At 36.8% G+C, this 22,866-nt stretch overlaps 1 protein-coding gene across 7 annotated transcripts in view; it reads right to left on the reverse strand.

Moving 5' to 3' along the window:
• TRPM3 (transient receptor potential cation channel subfamily M member 3) overlaps positions 1 to 22,866 on the reverse strand; it is a 974,199-nt gene that overhangs the window by 262,607 nt on the left and 688,726 nt on the right. For all 7 annotated transcript variants that reach the window (XM_088837934.1, XM_088837932.1, XM_088837936.1 and 4 more), the window contains exons 4-5: positions 17,243 to 17,456; positions 13,794 to 13,918 (exon numbers count right to left, since the gene is read on the reverse strand). In XM_088837934.1, coding sequence (XP_088694060.1) covers positions 13,794 to 13,918; positions 17,243 to 17,456 — 339 coding nt within the window. The remainder of the gene's footprint in view (positions 1 to 13,793; positions 13,919 to 17,242; positions 17,457 to 22,866) is intronic.

The raw sequence follows: 22,866 nt of genomic DNA on the forward strand, positions 1-22,866 counted from the left end.
GCTGGCAAGTACCAACTTCCAGGCAACAGGGTCCCTTCATAGCCACATATCTGACCATGTGACACCATTTCATGGCCATTGTGTCCCGCGGTGCTGGGAAGGCTCATTCCCAGGTCTAGGGAAGTGATGGGCCACTCAGTGTGCTAAAATTGGACCAGGCCTTGCAAGTAGGAAAAGTCTCTGGACCACTGTCTTACTAGCCTCCTGGTCCAGGAAAACATTTCCTCTTGCTGCTTTTTCCCATACCCAGAGTCACATTATTACAATTATTGATCTCATATGGAACTGTCAGTTCAGCAGTATATCACAGGCTCAGTGAAACAAGTGACATAGAAAATAATATAGCCATAGCTAGCAATGATTAGTAAAATAAGAATTATAAGTCAAGAACTTTCATTAGATAAAGCCTGGTATACCCCAAGTCACCTGACTTCATTCGTTAAATGATTATAGTCTGGTGTTAATCTCCTGGTTGTACATTATGGAGCATCCGACCTTTATCTGAAGATTGGTTACTGAGATAAGCCTTGAAGTTGATTGTTTATATATGTTAATGAACCAAAAATAATTTTTAGGTTTATTTTGTTTCTATGTTTCTTCTCTCTATCGTGTCCACACTCTAACAGGCACAGAAGAGCACTCATGATTCGGGAGTATAGTGGAGGGTTAGGGATGGAGGGTAGGGAAGTGAGTAGGAGTGACTGCTCTCATTCAGCAATCTGAAGGTCTATTATTTAAAAATCTACACTGTTCTTATTAGACACCTTAAGTGGAAACTCTGAATGTAAAAATAGCTGTCCCATGAGATTAATATGAATCAGGCTTAAAATGTTCATCTCTGTTGTATTTTTTGGTTGTGTTATCTGAATTTCACGGTGAATTATACTAGCTAAAACAGAACAATACTTAGTATGGTCTTTTAGACTTTTGATCTAAAAAGAAAAACAAAACCTATTGTGAGCTAGTTTCTTTATACATTATCTATTCTCCTTGAAACAATCATGCAAGGTAGATGCTGTAATGTTTATTGTGTATACGAGGAAACAGACATGGAGATGACATAGGTTTTATAAGAGTTTACTACACACAGAACCAGAATTCACATCCAGGTCTGCCTGATTCCAAGTCCATGGTTATTCATTCTCCTTATTGTTATACAAACTCATTCTTATACAAACTCCATACGGTTATATCTGTACTGAATCACTGAAATTGACAAGACAGAAATAAATGTGAAGGGGCTTTTATTTCTGTGCCTTTATGCGGTGTATATATTAATTATAGAGTTGAGATGCTCTTGTTCATTTTTGGTATGAAATAATTCACCAGGAAAAGCTGTAGTAAGATTGAGTAGCTTGAAAAAGGAATTACAAAGTGATTTAATAAAGACAGTGTCAGTAGAAAAGATCTCATAAAAGTCATATTTTACACCTTGATGCTGATTCAAAACCCTACATTTCTATGTGCCTGGAAAATGGAATCTACTCAATGAATAGTGAATAAATTAATTTAAATAAAACTTGAGACAGTTGAAAATTAAAAACTCTCTCTTATCTGAATTGTTTGGGAATTTATCTAATCTAAACTTAAAATGGGTAATTCTGAGCTTTTGAAATATCCTTCAGTCCTTTTAAATATGTCTTTATTTGTTAATATACCATAATATAACATTAATTCATGGCTTCATTCTTATTGGCTCTCATTGATAAAGAAAGCCCATGAATTTGTGATTATTGCTTCCAGTAATCACATGGAGCTATATTCAATTACTCTTTTGTCTAGATGAGTGAATGAGAGTCCCCTCACGCCTGAACTACAGAGAGAGTGGTTGGCTAACCCCATCCTGAGTTCTTTATCACTGAAAGAGTAGGTCACTTGTGGTTAAAATTTCCATTTTGTTGTTACTTGTTTTTGATCATAAAACATTCCTTCTACTGCGGAGTGCAAGTTAATAAATGTTAATGGTTTGTTGAAAAAGACTTAGCAGAAGACTTTCTCCTATTCTTAAAGTGTCTATGCATTGTACTTTTGGACAAAACACTTTAGGTTACTGTTGTTTCTTTCCTAACAGCAGTTCCCCAAGGCTCCATGCCAAGAAAGAGGGAACCCTAAAGCAGTTCTGTGAGGGGAATGTAGATTTTCTAGAGGTTAATGATGGTGAACCCTAGACACTTGTTCTAGCTGAGATACGGGGCAGGTTTTCTAATTCTTGCGAACCTAATTAAAGACCCTAAGTGAAACTGACATTTTCAAATGAATAAAGGAGTGAAATGCTTCCGGGCCAACCTGACATAATTACCATGATCTGAGATTAAAAGAACATAATTAAATCATCTGACTATATTCTATATATCTGTTTCCCCTACCACAATATTCCAAGGAAATTGGTACTTCAGTCTTCAGAGTTTTTACTTTCTTTTCTTGTGAAACATGGTGTATCAGCTCTTTAGAAATACTAAACATCTGAATTAGTTATGATAGGAGGGTCAAGTTTACAGTGTCACTCATGAATTTTAATTTCTTCTTTTACTGCTCCCATTTCTTTGAATCTTATGTTAAGATAACTTAAAGGTGGCTATATTTTGGCAGAGATATTTTTCTGCTGAATAATAGAGGATATAAATCCAAAAAATAAGTTAATGTCCTAAATTATTTTCTAGTCATCACTGGAAGAAGGTATGTTGACTCCTAGAACAATCATGAACATTTAGGGCATGGAAATCTCTTCAAATCCCAGTTCTGTCAACAGTGTGTGAATATGAATCTCACATTTTTAATCTGTAAAAAGGAAATGATAAAACAGCTTACCTCATGGGGATTAGATGAGATTATAGTGTAACTGGCAAGTATAGTTACTGTAAGTAACTGGCACCATGCCTGGTAGATTTTTCAGGCAATCTACAAATGTGAATTCCCTGTCAAGTTGGGCTTTATTTTACCAACTATAAACTGATTTTCCAATTGCAAACTAGTGACCAAAATGAAATGATGGGAGACACATCATTGACTTCTATTTAACACAGGTATTTAAGCTAATCAATATAAGTAAAGAAAACAAATTAATAATCAGTTGCTTACAATATGCAAGGTTTTTTCCTTTTTATGTCCTCGTAGATCATTTAAGATGGTGATATTCTGGAAATGTTTGCTGATTAAATACAGAGTTGGAAACAATTTCCCAAATACTTCAGAGGAATGCACTTGGGTCCAACTTTTCTACAAAATCTACTTAATATTCCTCATAACAAACATACTAGCAGTCTATTTTTGCTCAACTTACAATTTGCATATCTACAAAAGATATGCTGATCTTCCTGTTATGTTTTTCAAATAGAAAAAAATAATGCCTTTGTAGCACATGAATACAAATGAACTTTTCCCTCTGACAAAATTCTGGAGGTAATGCATGCATTTTTATTGTTGAGAACTCATTAAAAGAGGATGTTTTGGGAAACGTGTGTGTATGGGCAGGTGCATGTATGCATAGCAAGAACAACTGTGACCCGTAGGTATACAGATTACTCCAGCACATTTCTCAGCCAGTGTTTCCTGGGAGACTCAGACTCTGATGTTCTGCAGTATTGATTGTATATAACAGATCATTTTCTCCCCTAAGAATACAGGATGGTACATGTTACATACCACCCTTGAGAGAACTGAGAAGAGAATCACTCAAATAATATTTTACAGTTCAAATGAGGAATTTGTGTTTAGAAGGGTGAATGGTGTCTGAAAGGTCTGCATATCAAGTGATCTTCATGATTGGTAACTACATTGGTATCTATACATAGAAGGGAAATCTGCACAGAAATGGATTTTTGATACTTAGTGTGTCATTCATTAATCTACTGTACCCCACTTTGTATTGTCTGCTTGGTAATGTCTGGTTCCAAGGCTTCTGTGTACCTTGACTTTTCAACAAAGACGGAATGTAACAGAAATTGCTCAAGGAGTTAATGAGGTGGAGGGTCTTTATACAGGACATTTGTAGGGGCATTATCATTGTCAGGAGAGAACTGATCTAGAGACACTGTGGAAGAATTGAACATCGTTCAGGAGCATCTGTTCTACTTGGATAGGCTTTAATCAATCATGTGGGAGTTGATATAGGACACCGGCTGGAATTTTCCTAGCTATTTTATGCATGTTCTGGTCTCACCTGGGAGTACCTAGTAGGAAGTCAGGAGATGGAACTTTAAGTTGTAGTTCCTCTAATTACTAGTTTGTGACCTGAGCAAGTCTTTGAATTTATTTGTTGGGGGAGTGTGTAATTTCCACGGTTATGTCTCACCGCAGCAAAAATTTGAAATGGAGGACCAGTGTTACAGCTTAGTTACTGCTCAGTTCTATTTGGCAGGCAAAGGAAAATACATCCTTGAGGCGTGAGGGCGGGTCAGCCAAAAAAAGGGAGGGGCTCAATTTTAGCTCCTTTTTTTAATATTTTTTTTTTCTCCTCCCCCTGAGCCTGCCCTATGTAAATTAGGCTAGCCAGGAGGGCTGTTTGTTTCACCTGAGGTTCTCACTCCCATCCTCGGACCTTCCTTGGTTCCAGTTTCATGCTTCTACCTCCTTTGCCTTTTATCCACTGGCATTTTGGACTCCTTTTTCCTATTCTAACTACCTAACACATTCATTCATTCACACATTCAGAATTTCTCTAGGAAATGTATGTGGTAAGTACTGGACTGGCTTAAAGAGACATATAATCTTGCATCTAGGTAATATCTGAAATAAATGTTCAAAATATATTTATCAAAATAAACTTTTTGGATGGTAGTTTCTCATCTGTAAGGTAGAGGACTTGACTATAAATTTTAAAGGTTTTCTATCTCTAAAGTTGAGTCTGAACAGTCTATATTAAAAAATACACTTGCCTTTCCCAAGTTAGTACAGAACAATAACTGTTATGTGTTTTGGCTACAAAAAGTAGTTTGCTCATATCTTGGGGGTCTCTTCCATTTTGTGGTGCTTTCCACAATGCAAGAGGTGTTTAGGTATCTGTGACTTCTTTCCTGAATAGAACTGGATTGAACTAAATCAGGTTTTTGAGTCATCAATCACAAGCCTTCTGCAATCCCAGATCTTACTACCTGGTGAGGTTTGTAGCAACCAGCCCAGGCAATAACAGGGTAGGGGATGTACAGCCCACTGAATCACTCTTTCCCTCCTAATAGAACCATGATTATAATTTTTACAGGAAGAAAATTAGCGTTCTTTTATCATATTGCATGCCAGGCACTATGATAGACATTTTAAGTGGATTAATCCATTTCATGCTTATTTTAAAGACAAAACTATAACACCTCAGAGATGTGAAGTGTCTTGGCCAAATCTGCCCCACTAAGCACACTGTTCCCTCTAAATCACATGTGGACCTTAATTTTCTTTACAGGATAGGAGATGTTTAGAGGAAAGACTGAGGACCCAGCCTGATTTTAAATTTCCAAAGGATATTATGGTTGGTTTTGCTGTTGGACATTTTTGTCAGTGACTCAGCCAGGCATTAAAATCCTTCTGACAGCTGATCATATTATTTCCAGATGAGGCCTCTAGAACTAGATAGTAGACAGAGGTCAAGAAAGGCAGCAGCAGCAAAATGGGATTTGTGCTTTGGAGAGAGAGAAACAAAAGGAGTGGCAGGGTTCTCTTAGGATCAGGCATGTGTTTCTGGGAGAGAAAAGAGGATACTGCAGAGCAGTGGGAAATCACCTCTGTGTCTGAGATAAAGAAATAAGGGGACTGAGAGAATGATATTAAAGAAAAAAAGAAAGGCACAGTGCATCCTTAAAATTACAGTGAAGCCTAAGCTAACAGGGCACTGGCTTGTTGTTTCCTATTCAGGCAGCTCAGCTGTAAGTCTAGGTATAAAGCAGGGTCACACCGAAACCCAGACACTGTTTCTCAGCTCTGCAATCCAAACAAGAAACCAGCAAACCCAGAAATCCATCTGTAAAGAATGCCCAGATACTTTAGCTGCTTGACTCCCACTAAAATCCACAGGAAAACAAATGCATCATTTTACAGCACTTTGAAAATGTGTTCAACTCATGGGCTTCAGAGAGTTGCACCATCCACATTTCAGGCTTTCTGCTCAAATAGGCTCGCCTCCTTCTGCCCTGTCCTGAGGGGAACTGTGTACCACTCAGACACAGTGCTTGCTGGTTGTGGGAAAAGACCTTAAGTTTTGAAAGAGGTTCCTTGCTTTAGAAATCACCATGTATCAGTGGGGTGATTTTAAAATATATTTAGAAATTCTTGGAAAATCTTTCCTTAGTATGGCTGGATTCAGTGACTCACTTCTAAGTATTCATTGAATCAAAAGGGATGGTGTGTGGCTTCCAAAACTAGGTCATAAGGGGCTTCCTCTTTGCTCTCTCTTGAATCACTTACTCTGGGGTGAGCCAGGTGCCATGAATAAGGCACCCTTCTGGATAGGTCGACTTGGTGAGAACTCTCCCCAAAAGCCATGTGACTGAGTCATCTTGGAAGAAGGCACTCCAGCCCCATTCAAGCCTTCAGATGATGTAGCCCCAACTTACAACTTGACTGTGACCTTAAGAGAGACCCCAACTCAGAACCCAGGTAAGTCGTTCACAAATTTCTGATCTTCAGAAACTGTGAGATAATGAATATGTCTTAAGCCATTAAGTTTTGAGGTAATCTGTTATACAGTGATAGATAGGTAATATAATAGTATATTATTATTATCTTCTTTGAGATTTCAAAACGTATTCTTTTCCCTCTATGCTGGATTCACTGATGCATCACAATTTCATAACTTCTAGTGACCCTGGGTCCTTTGAGTTGCCCAGCATTCCATCTCTGGGCTCCGATTAGTCCTGGTTCTTGTTCTCCACTGGGGCAATGACTACCACCCTCCACTCTCCTCATATGTCTGACCCCAAACACTGTATATCCTCATTCAGCAGATTAGCTCATTCCTGTGCTTAAACACTTCCCAGTTGGTTGACTTTAAGCAGGTTATTTACCATCTGTGTGTCAGTGTCTCTGTTTGTAAATAGAGATTATTACAATTATAGGCCACCTCATTGGGGCATTTTTAGAGTTCAGTGAGATATAAAACTCATGAAACAATCCACATATGAATTCAAATAAATGACTGTTGCTTATATATGGAGAAGTAATATTGCATAATAAGTAAGGATATGATTGAGAGTACTGGCTGGCCTAGGTTTACATCCCAGCTACACAACTTATTAGTTATGTAACACTGGACAAGTTACTTAATTTCATCATGTTTAATTTCTCTCATTAGTAAAATGGGGATACTAAAAATAACTTTTGAGTGCCATTATGATAATTAAATGACTGTCTGTGTAAAATGCTTAGTTGGATGCTGATATTAAGCTCTACAATAGTGTTGATATTATTATTTCTGTGATAAATGGTAAACCTCCAGCTAAATGTCAACATCCTACCATCAACTCTTTGCCTACATAGCTTTTCTCCTTCTCCTTTGGTTGCAAGGGTACAGATGGTTAATCTCCCCTTTAGCTCTCATCACCACAGGGCCACTCTGGGATTTATTTCACCACAGGGCCACTCTGGGACTTATTTCATCAATTATCTCCTCACCATCCCTAACTCCATTTATACCATAAACACAAACAAACTCAAATCTCTCCCAGTTTTGAAGAAAAAAATCCCTCCAACTATGGTTCCCTTTGGCTACTCATGTCTGTTCTCTTCATCTCAGCTAAACCTCTAAAAGGTAGTTTCCACTTGCCATCTCTACTTTTTTCCCCTCTTCAGCCTATTGAAATGTGGCTTGATCCTTCATTTGGCTTCTGAAACAGCTTTGATCAGTGATGCAAATGATGTCTGTCTTGACAAATTGAGTGAATGCTTCCAAGTCCTTATCTTCCTTAGTCCTTCAGTTATACTAGGCATTGCCCTTCACTCTATCCTTTTGAAGCACACTCTCCCCTTGACTTCCGTAACACTCTCTGCTTTGCTTCTCCCTCTTAGCCTTTCCTCTGGTCTCCATTTGCAGGCTGCTTCTCTCTGCTCAAGCATTAAATATTGGCTAACACCAGGATCTGGGATATCCTCAGACCCTTCCTGCATCCTCTCCTGTATTGCAGTAGCTTCAGCTGTCATCTAGGCTATGGCACCCCATTCCAGTACTCTTGCCTGGAAAGTCCCAGGGACGGGGGAGCCTGGTGGGCTGCTATCTATGGGGTCGCACAGAGTCGGACATGACCGAAGTGACTTAGCAGCAGCAGCAGCAGCTGTCATCTATATGCAGACACCTTCTGAAAGTAAGTGGGTAACAAGATCTTTCTCACAGTCCTGCTGGACAATTTCACATAGATATTTCAAAGGAACTTTGAAACCAACATGTCCAAATCCAAATTCAACACTGCTTACTGAAACTGCATTGTCATGCAACTGAATGTAGTCCTGAACCTGAGTGTGGTCCAGGGTTAGCTAGCATTGGCTCCTTTATGACTGTACAGCATTGGTTGGGTCTCCTTGTCCCAATTTCTCCTCTCACATCCTTTGAATATATCTTATCTAACCTATCATAGAATTCCATCAAATATCACATAAGGACACTCTTGGGAGGTTTTCTGAGCTTACAATATGAAGTTCACATTTGGCTTGCATTTGAAGTGAAAAATATATTGACTTGAAAACTGTACTAGAATTATCCACCAATTGCATTATTAAACTTGATATTTCTTGGCTTAAACTATAAAAATGACATCAAAAGAACACTTTCCAGTTAAAGGTAACAACTTTTAAAGTTTATAAAATTCTGAAAATAAATGTATAGTTTAGGGAAAATAAAAGATATCATTGAATTCAAGATAATTTAACAACCACATGAGATGATGCTTTGAAAATCTACCCAAACACAAACTTCATCCTCAGGTTAAGATGAAAAGTGCTTTTTCTTGTAATCATGTCTAGATTTTTCATTTGGCATGTTTTATTAATTTAAATTTTGGAAAAGACAAATCATAAAGGCTTCAGAAACTATTAAATTACCTGAAACAATTCTGGTCAGACTGTTTTCTAAAGCAAGAAGCTCAGTCTGAAATGAGTCATGTGAAAATCACAATTCATTTAATTCTTATAATGGTGCTCAGAAGTTGTTGTTTTTAGTCTCACTATCATCCTTCCCATTTTACTGCTGGTGAAACTTAACACGGTGTGATTAAGAAACTTGCCCAATGTTACATAAGTAATAAATTGTGTAGCTGGGATGTAAATCTAGGCCATTCAGTTCCCCAGATCATATTCTTACCAATTCACACTGGCAACACTTTCATTATCATAATTGCAGATTGAGAGTATTTTAGAGACAAATAAAAGGGCTCTGGTCACTCTCATTGAGACTACTTTTTTTTTATTCTAATTTTGAGTTCAATCGACAGGCATAAAATACCTGCCAGTATCTCAACTAACAATAAAAACATATCATTAAATATTTTCTTATAGACCACCTGGCATACTACTAATTGAGTATGGGCTTTGGAGACAGTGAATCTTGGCCTAATCATTATTTAGTTTTCTTATGAAATAGAACATAGCTCAGAAGGTTAATATATATAATCACAGAGAGCTTGCTCAAATAAAAGCTCTCTCTCTCTCTCACACACACACACAAATTAAAGTTACTATTATGATTATGCTCATGTAAGTTTTATAAAACAGAGAGAACAAGTGATTTTTATAGTCAATTTAGAGGCAAAGAAATAAAATCTCAGAGTTTCAGTGACATGTCAATACCTCATGTTATGCAGAGTATGATGGTTAACAAGAAAACAATTTAATCCTTATATTTGATGAGTTTTTAATTAAGTTGAGGAGTAAGATGGTTGTGGGAGAACTGTAATCAAAGATATGACATTGTGGGTGAAGTCAGGGAAACTGTCATGGTGGAAGGGAAGCTTGAGCTTCGTTTGAGGGCAGTACAGGATTCTGGGCAATGGAAGAAAGGAGCAGTAGGAATAATACGGAAACTCACAGTGGTAGAATTAAACTTAAGAGCTGAGCAATATTCATTTTCGGGTCTAACAGCAGGGCAAAAATTGTTATTATATCAGTATTCACAGCATTATTCTTCATTAAAGTCTGTTGTTTTATTTATTAATTGAAAATATTTGGTTAAACAGAGTTGAAGGTATTCACATTTAAAGAATTAAGGCTAGTTCTATCACTCAGTCAAGAGGATCATGCATCTGATTCAAAGGGGTTAGAGAAGAGCCTGTTTGGCTCCACATTTGTTTGTCTCCCTATCCAACATGTAGAGCTTTCACCATTCACATCCCAATTTGAGCTACTATGTAAGAAAATAGTTTTTCATGCAGATGCTTGGGTAAAAAAATCCCTCACTATAGTTACTATAGTATGTTCAAGCTCTGTAATAAGTAGAGATGAAGTTGTGGTAAAGTTGTGAACCAGATAAGATTTATTATTATATATTTTCCCCACAATGTTTTGTTTTCCCAGAAGCCTGAATTTCATCATGGCCAATCATCTTCCTCAATATTTATTGAGTATCTACTATGCGTGTGGCTCTAATTTGAAGTCAGAATCCAAAGATACATGTCCTGTATCTTTAAAGTCTAGTTCAGAGATAAGACTTGAAGGGAGGTAAGTGCTTTAGAGTACCTACAAGCACTCCCTAGGGCAAATTAAACTTTCTTCTTTATTTTTAGGACTAGTATTTGAATTTATGGTGCCATTCCAAAGGTATATTCAAATTCTAAGATGAATAGCAATGCAACTGTGATGTCTACTACTTCTATCAGTAACATAATTCTGGTAACAATTGAATTTTCAGCTTCTAAAAGGCTCATCTGACAGCCAGTCCCATAGAGATAAACTGATCTATATTTTCTATTGGTTTAGATATAAATCTACTGTAATAAAATATTTGGCGTTAGATACAGAGCCTTTCTTTTATCCTTATATTTTTATTTCAAGTAAATTTCCTAGATTTCCGTTGACATTTATTTTGTGCCACTTCAATCTTATTTTGGGATATATATATACACTTGAGCAAAAATGCAACAATCCTATGTTATCAAATGATTGCATTTTGATAGAATTCTGAAATGGCCAGGAATTTTAATAATATGTTGGTTGTTTTCCTCTGCTACCTGATGTCTAATATCAAAAGGTTTCCTTTTTGATTTTATTACATGTGAGTTTGTTTATATAAAATGGAAGAAAAAAGATAGAAGGTATTAAATCAAGCCAGTTATGAAAATTATTGTAACTACTTAAAAAAGCTTACCAGACAACACTTCTATTTCAATGAATTTTGGGGGGATTTTCACCAGTGACTACCAATATTTCATTCAAATACTTCTTTTATGATAGCCTGACATCATATTCCTTTTAAATGATCACATTAGAATAATAAACACATATTAAAATGTCTCTTAAGCTATGTCATAAATCCTGTACACCAGAAACAGCACTTTTGCGCCAAATAATTTACAGACACTATCACTGAAAAACAAACACTATTATTATATAAGAGCCTGAGAAATCCTATGCATATTCTGGTTTCCCAGGTTGGGGGAAAATATGCCAGAATGGTTGAAATGCAATAGATCTTGGTCAAAGGTTTACTAAAGAACAAAAATACAATTGTTATTCCTGTACTTTCTACAACCTGCCAATTTTATTTCCTTTTCTCAGTCTCTCTGCAAGTTCACTTGGATCTTGGTGAGCCATGACTTGCCTTTATTAGACCCCTGTAAGCAGGGACAATGAATGTGCACATTTTACTGAACTTATAAGTAGCTTTTTCTGCTCTCTGCACTGGGATCAAGACCAGTTTTTCACTGGGAAATCAGATAATGTAAGTAAGCCCTATTGGCATAGGCACAAGTTCCTATAGGCATAGCACTGGTAAGAAATACAGGAAGAAAGAAAAGGAGAGTGAAAAAGAGGAGAACGTGAGGAGGCAAAATAAAAAAAAAAGCTAGAATTGGAGGAAAATGAATTAGAGGTGATTTTTCTAACCCAGCAAAGAAAGTGAACACAATAAAAGTACTGCCTTTTTGCAATCATATAGAATTATAAGACAGACAAAATGACACAGAAAGGCAGTGCCAGGATTCTTTGAAAATGATTAAACAACTGAGGTAATTACATGGCTACTCTATCTTGAATAAAGAAATAATTAGCTTTCATTTATTCACAGTTCATCTGCATGAGAAAGTTCCAAAATGGTTTTCCCTCTACAAAGCTGAATAATAACAACTCAGGCTTACAAGAGAGATGTGAAACTGTGAACATTTAAAAATGACTTCTGAATCATCACAACACTTTAAATAGTTAATTCATTTGTTAATAAAATGAACAATTAGATGCTCTTGGTATTAGGGGACATTTTAGCATATTCTAATTCTTTAAGAACTGTTTTTGTTCTAGTTCACAACTGATATATACTTAAAAGTCAATTAGGAATCTAAGGCAAGAATTAACCAAAATATATTCCACAAGGACTAGTCTCAGATACTTTGAAAAAAATTAGAATCACTTTTCCAGTCAGTTCTGCCAACATAACAATCTGGGAATTGCTGCTTGAGATATTTAATATTTATGTGATATAAAACAGCAAGTACATTTTAGTTAAGAGACAACTACACTGATAAAATTATCTTATTCCTTATTCTGTATATCTGAATAGATTTGTGTTTCTACATGTAATTTGGTAGCATAGATATGGACATTTCTTATTACTTAAAGGTTCTGAAGGATTCAAAATATTTATTCACTGCTTCCATTTCATGATCTTTGACTTTTAAATTCAAAGTTTTTGCATTGTATTTTAAAAACTGCATGTATTTCACTGAAATAGGAGGTTTTACCATATTGTAATACAATAGAAGAAGTGGTTTAGGACCAGTTACTTCTCAAACTTTCTGATTAAAAAAAAATTATTTTTTTGGCTCAAACAGACTTTATGTTACTTAGAAAAAAACTGCTCAGCACATTTATTATACAGTATTGCAGGTCTTTATTGGGAACAAAGGATTGTATTGATCTGATTTAGAGAAGCATTGATAAATAATTAATTGCTAAAATTATTGGGGACAGGAAGTGAATAATGCCCGGCAATCTGTGTGCATAGTTTAACCCATACCAGTGGAATTTTGGAAAGTATTACATAAGGGGAAAATATGGTTGTTAGTAGCAGAGAAAAACTAAAAGGGAGGTAAGGAATGACTTGTTTGCAAGTTTTAAACAAACAAAAATGAGACCCTGGAAGGAAAAGAAATAAGATGATGACTCAGAAAAAAATAGGATCAAATTCTCTCTCAATGTGTGGTTCTAGACATCAGAATAGGAAAGAGAGGGTGATACTCTTCTGAGTTTGGTCAAGGGCTTCTGAGTAGTCCTGGAGTGGGGAATAAAGATCTTCAGGAGTGTGCCCACTCCTCACTCAAGCATTTAGCAAAGGAAAGGGAAGCCACAAGTTTGAATGGAAAGAATCTCCCTCTGCAGCCTCCTGTCTTGGGTGAAGGACACTCAAATAACAAAGAAGTTGGAGACCTGGGTGAAGAAAAGTCCCCATTTTATGTATCAGTCAATGAGCTCATTTTGGTAATTAATTTTAACATAACTGGGCCAAGAATACTTGCAAAATTTGATTGATATTTTGATTGATTGATTTGATTGATACCCTACTGATTCAAAACAAGAGGGAAGTCTTACTTAGGACTTTCCTGATTAATTTTATTTTACTCTTTTGATATCACCTCTATGAGACGTAACATGGAGGAGCAGCTCCCAGAACTTACATCTCTTCCAATCAGGTCTTCCTGGTTTTCCACAATTCCCCAGGGGGCGATACCTATGGTACATATCTTTCCTCGAGACTTAGATGCATGGTCCTTCAACGCATCGCCAACATGACGTATAACACCTAAGCAGAAAAAGAGAAGTGTTAATTTTGCCTTTCAAAGCATTGCTTTCCATTGATCTAAAGGAAACTGTGGTAACTGTTTTTTCTAAGATTAAATGCATTGACTATAAAATTTTGACACATTTCCACAAAACTACATGTGTTCAGGAGAGAACATAAACTTGTAGCTCTAATGCTAGATACATTTGCTGGACTTACAGATGAACTCTAGCAATGAATTCCTTATTTTATCTCTAATGGAAAAAAAAAAGAATACAGTGTCTATGAAAAGAAAAATACTTTATACTTAGAAAATCTTTTTCTTATAAGCATAATGATGTATTAGCATAACTAAGAACTAACAGCATGGCTATATCCTATAAAAAGCATCAATATAATATATTAAATCTGTGCCAAAGTTTGTATATGAATTAGGGTCATCAAATAGAGTAATTGCTTAGCTTGGATTTTGTTAATCTTGATTTCACCTTCTTATATACAGAGACATAATGTGGAGACTCTGCTTGTAAAGAAAAGGTTGGCATAGTCTGTGGAAAATTTATGTTAAAAATACATGAATACACCTTTTTAGACATCAATCTAATTATTTTCCTCTCTGTCCTAATGGCCTTCCCATCACCACAATCTTCCTCACCATAGTTAAGAGTGAGAAAATTCAGTTTAAAAGTACCTTTTACTTTTTAAAAAAATATTTGGAGAAGATGTAATTTCTATTCTTTTAACTTCCTTCTCAAGTGACCATTTTTATAGAAGATATAAAATACATTTTCTAAGAAAAGATGTTTCCACTTATTCTGTAAGGAAAACACTACCCATTCTTCAAGGAAAACTCATACCTAGTGCCATCTGCTATATGAAAGCTAAGTTGGGTTTGACTTCTCCATTTGAACAGGGTTGCAGTTGGTGTATTTTGAATAGTTCAGCATGTCACTGAACATATTCTTCTGTGGTTCATAATCACATGTGAGAAAGAATGTCTCTGCTCAGAGTAAACTCGCTGAGGAGACGGTTGGAGATTAAGTGTCTTACTCTCTGCAGGTGCTTCAGGTGCCAGCACAGAGTGAGGGCTCAGGAACCCGTCACTGAACCGATTAAGCACACAAAACACACCAGGCAGTTCAACCACAGGAGACAACAGACATGTGTGAACAACTCAATTCTGCAATATTCATAAGATCAAACAGAAAGAGCCTCCTTTAAAAAAATCAAACAACAGGGTAGTGTAAATAGTCACTAATTCATGTTCAGTTGTGCTGGGAGTGTTGAGAAGAGCATCAATTTCACTTACTTGCCCATCTACGGGTCTTCTAAAAGAGAGTATTGATAAAGAAAGACAAATACAAGAGCAAAGCTATCAACATTAGTGTTAATTTTTTTTCCTATTTATGTGCAAAACTCCTTTGGGGTCCAGTCCTGGACAAGAAGGTTAACTTCATGGTACCCCTCCCTCCATCTGCCACAATTCCATTATCACTCTTACTCAAGCTGAGTGTGCCACCATTAGAACCTCACTTTGAGTCCTGGACTGAACACTGTGCCTGGAGAGAGGCAGAGGTGAACTCTTTGGCTTACAATATTTATGCTATAAATTCTCCTTTTGATATTGGATGCTTTTCACAAAAGAAGAAAAACAATATACAATGTCCCAAGTTCCTGCAAACACAAGATAAGTATTTCTTTCCTTTTCTTTTTCTGGTGGGGGCAGGGGGGGGCGTGGGTGGGAAGCGGGGCTGTGCTGCACTACTTACTGGAATCTTAGTTCCCTGACCAGAGATCAAACCTGGGCCCCCGGCAGTGAGAGAGCTGAGTCCTAACCACCAGACACTAGGGAATTCCCTTGGAAGAATTTCTTTTAGAAACTTTTGAGTTGCTCTCCATTGGAGTTGCAGGTTATGTCAGGAAAGCAAAAGACTGAATAATCATAGGTAAATGATGCCTGTTAAACTGTGAGTGGAAGTTGGAGCTTAAAACCTGACCAGCCAAGAAAGAAAACTGTTCTGTAGATATTTACTCACCATAAAATAAACAGCTGGCTGGGCAGGTCATTCTAAGATCATGTCCATTTACAGACTGAGCCAGTGTTTCACATGACAATGATAGGCACAGGCAATTTGCAGCATGCACCTATGTTGTTGTGGGCTGAATGTTCACAAATTCTAGATATGGAGAAGAATTCTGAGTGCAGGTCTCACTTAAACATCATCTAAACCAGCGGTCCCCAACCTTTTTGGCACCAGAGACAGTTTTGGCGGAAGACAAGTTTTCCACAGAGAGGGATGGGGCTGGGGAGAGAGAGATGGTGCAGGCAGCAATGCAAGTGATGGGGAGTGATGGGAAGCCACAGATGAAGCTTGCCTGCTGCTCACCTCTTGTTCCGCGGCCTGATTCCTAACAGGCAGTCCATGGCCCAGGGATTGGGAACCCCGATCTAAACCACAGACAAATGTCTAAACAACATTGAGATAACATTTTTATTTAAAACTAGTTGGTCCATGGTTATGTTCAGAATCTCCCATTAACTTCAAATGTGTCCACGTGGGCAGGCTTTGAGTCTTAAAACAAGTCTGAATTAACTTACTGCAGCAATACCTGTCTCTTCCAATTGGCACTTCTGATTCACTCTGGGGAAACATGTCAAAACAATTTACAGGCATCCATCCCATTATCAAATGCACATTCATAATGTTCTGCAGATAAGCACTTAACTCTAAGTGGCTTTGTAAGAACCGATTTGACAGCCTCCCTGGATCACAATATAGAAACTCATTTGGCAGGTAGAAAAAACTACTTGGACTTCAGAGTGGGATATGTTCTGTTGGTGCAGAGTTGATTCAACGAAATAGTTTAAATGATAAACACATACTACTCCACAGTTTGCTGTCATCCTAGATGGAAAGGGCATTTTGCAAAAATTAAAGCTCCTTGCATCAAACTTAAAATCACTTAAAGAACAGGTATGGAATCTCCAATCTAGAGCAAAAGTTATCCCTTAAAAAAAATATTGGATGCTTATTTGGCAATTTGAGGTATTGAAAATAACCTGTCAAATTCCATCAGTCATGTTTATAAATTCTATATTGTCAAGTATCCCAGTCTGTGTTTTAAGTGTAAGTAATTCTTGGTGGAGAAATGACAGTACAGTTATCACTCAGGTAGAGGAAGGAGTGAGACTCACTGAAAGGAGCAATAACCAGCAACTGTGGACATAAAGGGGTAGGGGATGAGGTGAGGAAATGCAAACGTATTTAACCTTAGAAGAAAGTGATCTTAGTCACAACATTCTTGTGATCTTATGTTGTCCTTCTCTGTCCCACTTCCAATTACCTGTGTTAACTCCTCCAGTGAATATCCATGCTCCGGTTGTCATGGCTGCTTTGATGAGACCTTTTCCAAAGACTTGCTTGAGTTTTGGCTGGAGTTCAAAGTTCTGCAGGCCCCCATGCACTGAGATGAGAAGCTTGGGAAGCTCCAACTGCCATTCCTTGGTCATCAGGTGTAGGAGGAGATCAGGTTTTGTATCAAAAGATACTCGTACATACTAGAAAAAGAATGACCATTGATTAGGGAGGCAGGGCAGGGTGGCTGCAGCTGCTTGTCTTTACTGATTGCAATGATATTGAAGAAAATGTCTTGTAGAGATAAGATTTTTTTTTAAACGGGGCAAATCAATTGCTTTACTGAAGATCTTCATTAGATAAAGAGATTCACCATTTTTAACAGGTTTTTTTTGAAATTCTCAATGACTATCGATTTTAAAATTATTCAACTTTCTAAAATGCAATATAAACACAACTTTCCCCAGGATGACTTCTTTGTTCAAAGGAAATCATATTTATATTTAACCTTTAACATTTGTGCAACAGTTCAAATGTTGCTACCATTTTCAATATAAGTAAACCCTTTATAACAACTGGACCTATATATGACTTTCTGTGACCCTATTATTTTGGTAGGTTTTGAAAAATTCTACAGTTCTACATAATGTAACGAGAATGTTTAAATATGGTAACAGCTGATTACATTTACTTAAACCTAAATTAACTGCATACCAAATGTTTGCTTTATCTTTCAAAGAAAAGTGACAAAAGTCATGCCAATTATTTTTACAGAATAGTTGAAAATATTAGAGTGCATAGCAGATATTAAGGTATTTACATATGCAAATAGAAATAAAGTTATTGTAAGTATATGTAAATAAAGTTCTATAAACACATACAATGACAAATATATATATATAAAACTAAACATTTAGATGGACTTTCCATATGGTTTAGGTGGTAAAGAATCTGCCTGCAATACCGGAGACCCAGGTTCTATCCCTGGGTCCAGAACATCTTTCGAGAAGGGAAAGGCTACCCATCCCAGTATTATTGCCTGGAGAATGACATGGACAGAGGAGCCTGGAGGGTCTCAAAGGAGTCCATGGGGTCTCAAAGAATCAGACATGACTGTTCAACTGTCATGTTATATATCTTTTTTAAAAATTATATAAATATTCTCATTTAGATCTTTGTTTAATTAGATAAAGATTTCATTCCTATCTGGAAACAGCTAGAATACTTGGCAAATGCACTGAAAAGCCTTTTGCAATGCATTCCTAAGCTGCCATGAAAAAAGAATATTCAGATACCTAAACAAAGTAGAAACTGGAATCTCAGAAGGAATACCAAAGGAAGCTTTGGCCTTGAGGCTTTCTCCTAAACCCTGGAAGACCCTGAGCAGCTGTTTTAATAGCTTAATGCAGTATGGGGAGCATAAGGAGAGACCCCACATAAAGCTGAGATACTTCAAAGAGCTCTACTCTCAAATGTAAGGAAGGAAAATAAAGTCAGAAGAAGAGAGCAAGAAACTTGCCTGCTGCAACCTTGATTCTCAGTAGATGGGAAAAAATTCTCCTCTGGTTATTTATAAACAAAAGCAGGCCCTCATACAGATTTTGGTTTACATCCACATTCTCAGTGTGGTCTGAGAAACATCAGAGTATTTAATGTAAGTGGAGTAATGGCTCCAGATAACTGGCAAATTTTTTGCACATGCAAATTATTTGTGGAGGAATGCATCATCAATCCAGGTCTCAAGTAATTCTCTTGGGAAAATATGCATTTCATTGTAAAAAATATTACAAATTAAATAAGGAGATAAAGCAACATGAATGAGAACCAAAAGACACATGTAAGATCCTCAAAGACAGTAAAATGCTCTGACAGAGAATATAAAATGGCTACATTTAATATGTTAAGAACATAAATGAGAAAGCTGAATATATGAATAAAGAAAAAGATTATAAAAAATGATCACATACATTTGAAAAAGAGTAAAAAACAGAACTTCTAGAAACTAAAATGTAAAAATTTAAATGAGAAATACAATGGATAAATGCAACTATAAAATCAGACATTCTAACTATCACTTCAGTTCAGTTCAGTCACTCAGTCATGTCTCTTTGCGCCCCCATGAACTGCAGCACGCCAGGCCTCCCTGTCCATCATCAACTCCTGGAGTCCTCCCAAACCCATGTCCATTGTATCAGTGATGCCATCCAACCATCTCATCCTCTGTTGTCTCCTTCTCCTCCTGCCCTCAATCTTTCCCAGCATCAGGGTCTTTTCAAATGAGTCAGCTCTTTACATCAGGTGGCCAAAGTATTGGAGCTTCAGCTTCAATATCAGTCCTTCGAATGAATACCCAGGACTGATCTATAGATAGAAATAAACCAGATGCAGCCTAGAAAAACTGGAGAATTGGAAACACAGAAGAAAATGTGGTAATTTTATAGGAGGTAATCAGAATTCTAGATAGAAATAAAAGAGATAACAAGATACAATACTTGAAGAGATATCGGCAGGGAATTTCTCAGAATCACTAAAAGATTCCAATTCTCAGATTCAAGAAGTTCAATGAATCTGAAGCAGGATAACTAAAAAGAAACCCCATGCATACATCAGTCATAGAGAACACCAAAGGGTCAGGGTGGGAGAAGCATTCAAAAGGAGCTAGAAAAGAAATACTGATCACCTACAGAGAAACAGTTATTAGACTGAAGGCTTATTTCCAACAGCAACAATGGATGCAAGAACAGTGTCTTCAGTGTGCAAAGAGAAATTATTTGTCTGTAGAATTCAACAAAAAGTATCTTTCCAAAATAAGATCATTTTACAGACATTTTCAGACTACTAAACCGAGTATTTACCTCTAGTAGACTTCACTGAAGGACATTTTATAATACATGGAGCAGGCAGAAGTTATATGAAACCAGATGGATGATCTGGGATACAAGAAAGAGTAGTAAATGAAGATATTAGTGTAAACAGAGTAAATCTTAAAAAGCGTTGGTTGTAAAATATAAAATGATAATAGTGTCTAATTTATGGTGGAAAGTGACAGAATAAAGAGCTGGATAATATAGAATATAAATCAGGAAGCAATAATGAGAATTAAAGTATTCTAAAGTCAACATATTGTGTGTGAGACAAAAGTATTAATTTTGGAATTTGTTAAATATTAATGTTGAAGCTGCATAACAAAAAGAATAGACTTGCATGTTTTCATACAAACATGCTTTTAGATGTATAACTACATACAGGTATCCAGTTCAGTTCAGTTCAGTCGCTCAGTCGTGTCCGACTCCCTGCGACCCCATGAATCACAGCACGCCAGGCCCCCCTGTCCATCACCAACTCCCGGAGTTCACCTAAACTCATGTCCACAGAGTCGGTGATGCCATCCAGCCATCTCATTCTCCGTCGTCCCCTTCTCCTCCCGCCCCCAACCTTTCCCAGCATCAGAGTCTTTTCCAGTGAGTCAACTTGTCTCATGAGGTGGCCAAAGTATTGGAGTTTCAGCTTTAGCATCAGTCCTTCCAATGAACACCCAGGACTGATCTCCTTTAGAATGGACTGGTTGGATCTCCTTGCAGTCCAAGGGACTCTCAAGAGTCTCCTCCAGCACCACAGTTCAAAAGCATCAATTCTTCGGCGATCAGCTTTCTTCACAGTCCAACTCTCACATCCATACATGACCATGGGAAAAACCATAGCCTTGACTAGACGGACATTTGTTGGCAAAGTAGTGTCTCTGCTTTTTAATATACTATCAAGGTTGGTCATAACTTTCCTTTCAAGGAGTAAGCGTCTTTTAATTTCATGGCTGCAATCAGCATCCGCAGTGATTTTGGAGCCCAGAAAAATAAAATCTGACACTGTTTCCACTGTTTTTCCATCTATTTCCCATGAAGTGATGGGACCAGATGCCATGATCTTTGTTTTCTGAATGTTGAGCTTCAAGCCAACCTTTTCACTCTCCTCTTTCACTTTCATCAAGAGGCTTTTGAGTTCCTCTTCACTTTCTGCCATAAGGGTGGTGTCATCTGCATATCTGAGGTTATTGATATTTCTCCCAGCAATCTTGATTCCAGCTTGTGCTTCTTCCAACCCAGCGTTCCTCATGATGTACTCTGCATATGAGTTAAATAAGCAGGGTGACAATATACAGCCTTGACGTACTCCTTTTTCTATTTGGAACCAGTCTGTTGTTCCATGTACAGTTCTGATTATTGCTTCCTGACATATAGGTATCCAAAACATGACAATTTATTGTAGTATTTTTTGGATCTGGGAGATCCCATTACAATAAAAATCTCAAAAATTATATGTTATTCTTTTGTTAAAGTATATTTTAAGTATATTTAGCTGAAATGTGAGGCAAAAACATACAAAATAGGAAAGTAGCTTGATAAATTAAGCTGCATCATCAAGAAATACCAAAGAGCTAGAGTTTACCATTTATTGCACATATACTAGACATACAAAGAAGTATTAGAATTTAACAAGCTGATTTTATATTGATTTGATCTACATAGCAAAAATTAATTCCATAATGGAGAGTAAAGGTTGGCAATTTTAGCTAAGTACATTATATTAATAGAATTTTATCACTTTTATCAACAGAATTTAACTAGAGTTTATAATGTGTGAAATAGGAACCTTGGGACTGGAGAGAGGGTATTGCAGTGGTACAAGCAAATATAAATGTTTCTTAAATAAAAGTTTTAAAAATTATCATTGTTATATTTGTTATCTCATTGAGTGACTGTTTATAAGAAGGCTACCTATATAATGGATGCTATGTTTTCTGTGCCTATACACTGAATTTACGCTACTTAAGTAGTCATAATTTGGGAGCTTTACTAGATTAAATTTATATAATTTTGACCAATTCTAGAAAGGGATACTTAGTCAAATAAAGTAGAACTGAGATTCAGAAGGCTTCAAAACTATATAAACCTAGAATGTTCTGTATGGGAGATGCTAAAAAACTGTGTTTCCAGTTATTCAATTACTTGATATCTCAACATCACTCTCTTATTCCTTCAAAAAAACAAGGATCCATATTCTTCTATGGTGAGATATAAATTACACTTCTAAATATAGAAAGACATTTAAGTATAAAGATTCTTCTAAAATTATATGCCCCTTCCAAGCCTAAATAGTAGTTTTAGGCTTGTGATTAGGATTATTGCTTTTTGAACTTCAAGATACCTCACTGAATGTCCCCACCTGCATGTTTCATTTAGCCAGGTAAATAATGTGAGATTCTGAGCCACAGGGAGTATCTGGGAACAGTCACACCTACATTACTAACTCAATGTGAAGAGACCCAGGGAAGGCAAGTGACTGGGGCATCAGAATTATTAATAGTTATCTACTAGTTAACCACTCACCTAATCCATTATTAAAGCTACTGTTACAGTGGAAACTCTAGGTTGACCTGGGCTTCTCAAACTTTAACATGCAAAACTCATCTAGGGGAACCTCAAAAATTCAGGTTCTTATTCAGAAGGTCTGAGGTGGGACTTGAGGTTTTGCATTTTTAACTAGCTCCCAAAAGAGACCACACGAGTAGAAAGGATTACAACTTTTTCCCAGACCAGAGATTCTAAGTGGTGTGTC

The sequence above is a fragment of the Moschus berezovskii genome, chromosome 7 (assembly GCF_049115385.1).
Source record: "Moschus berezovskii isolate FMDL1 chromosome 7, NW_MosBer_1.0, whole genome shotgun sequence".
Lineage (NCBI taxonomy): Eukaryota > Metazoa > Chordata > Mammalia > Artiodactyla > Moschidae > Moschus > Moschus berezovskii.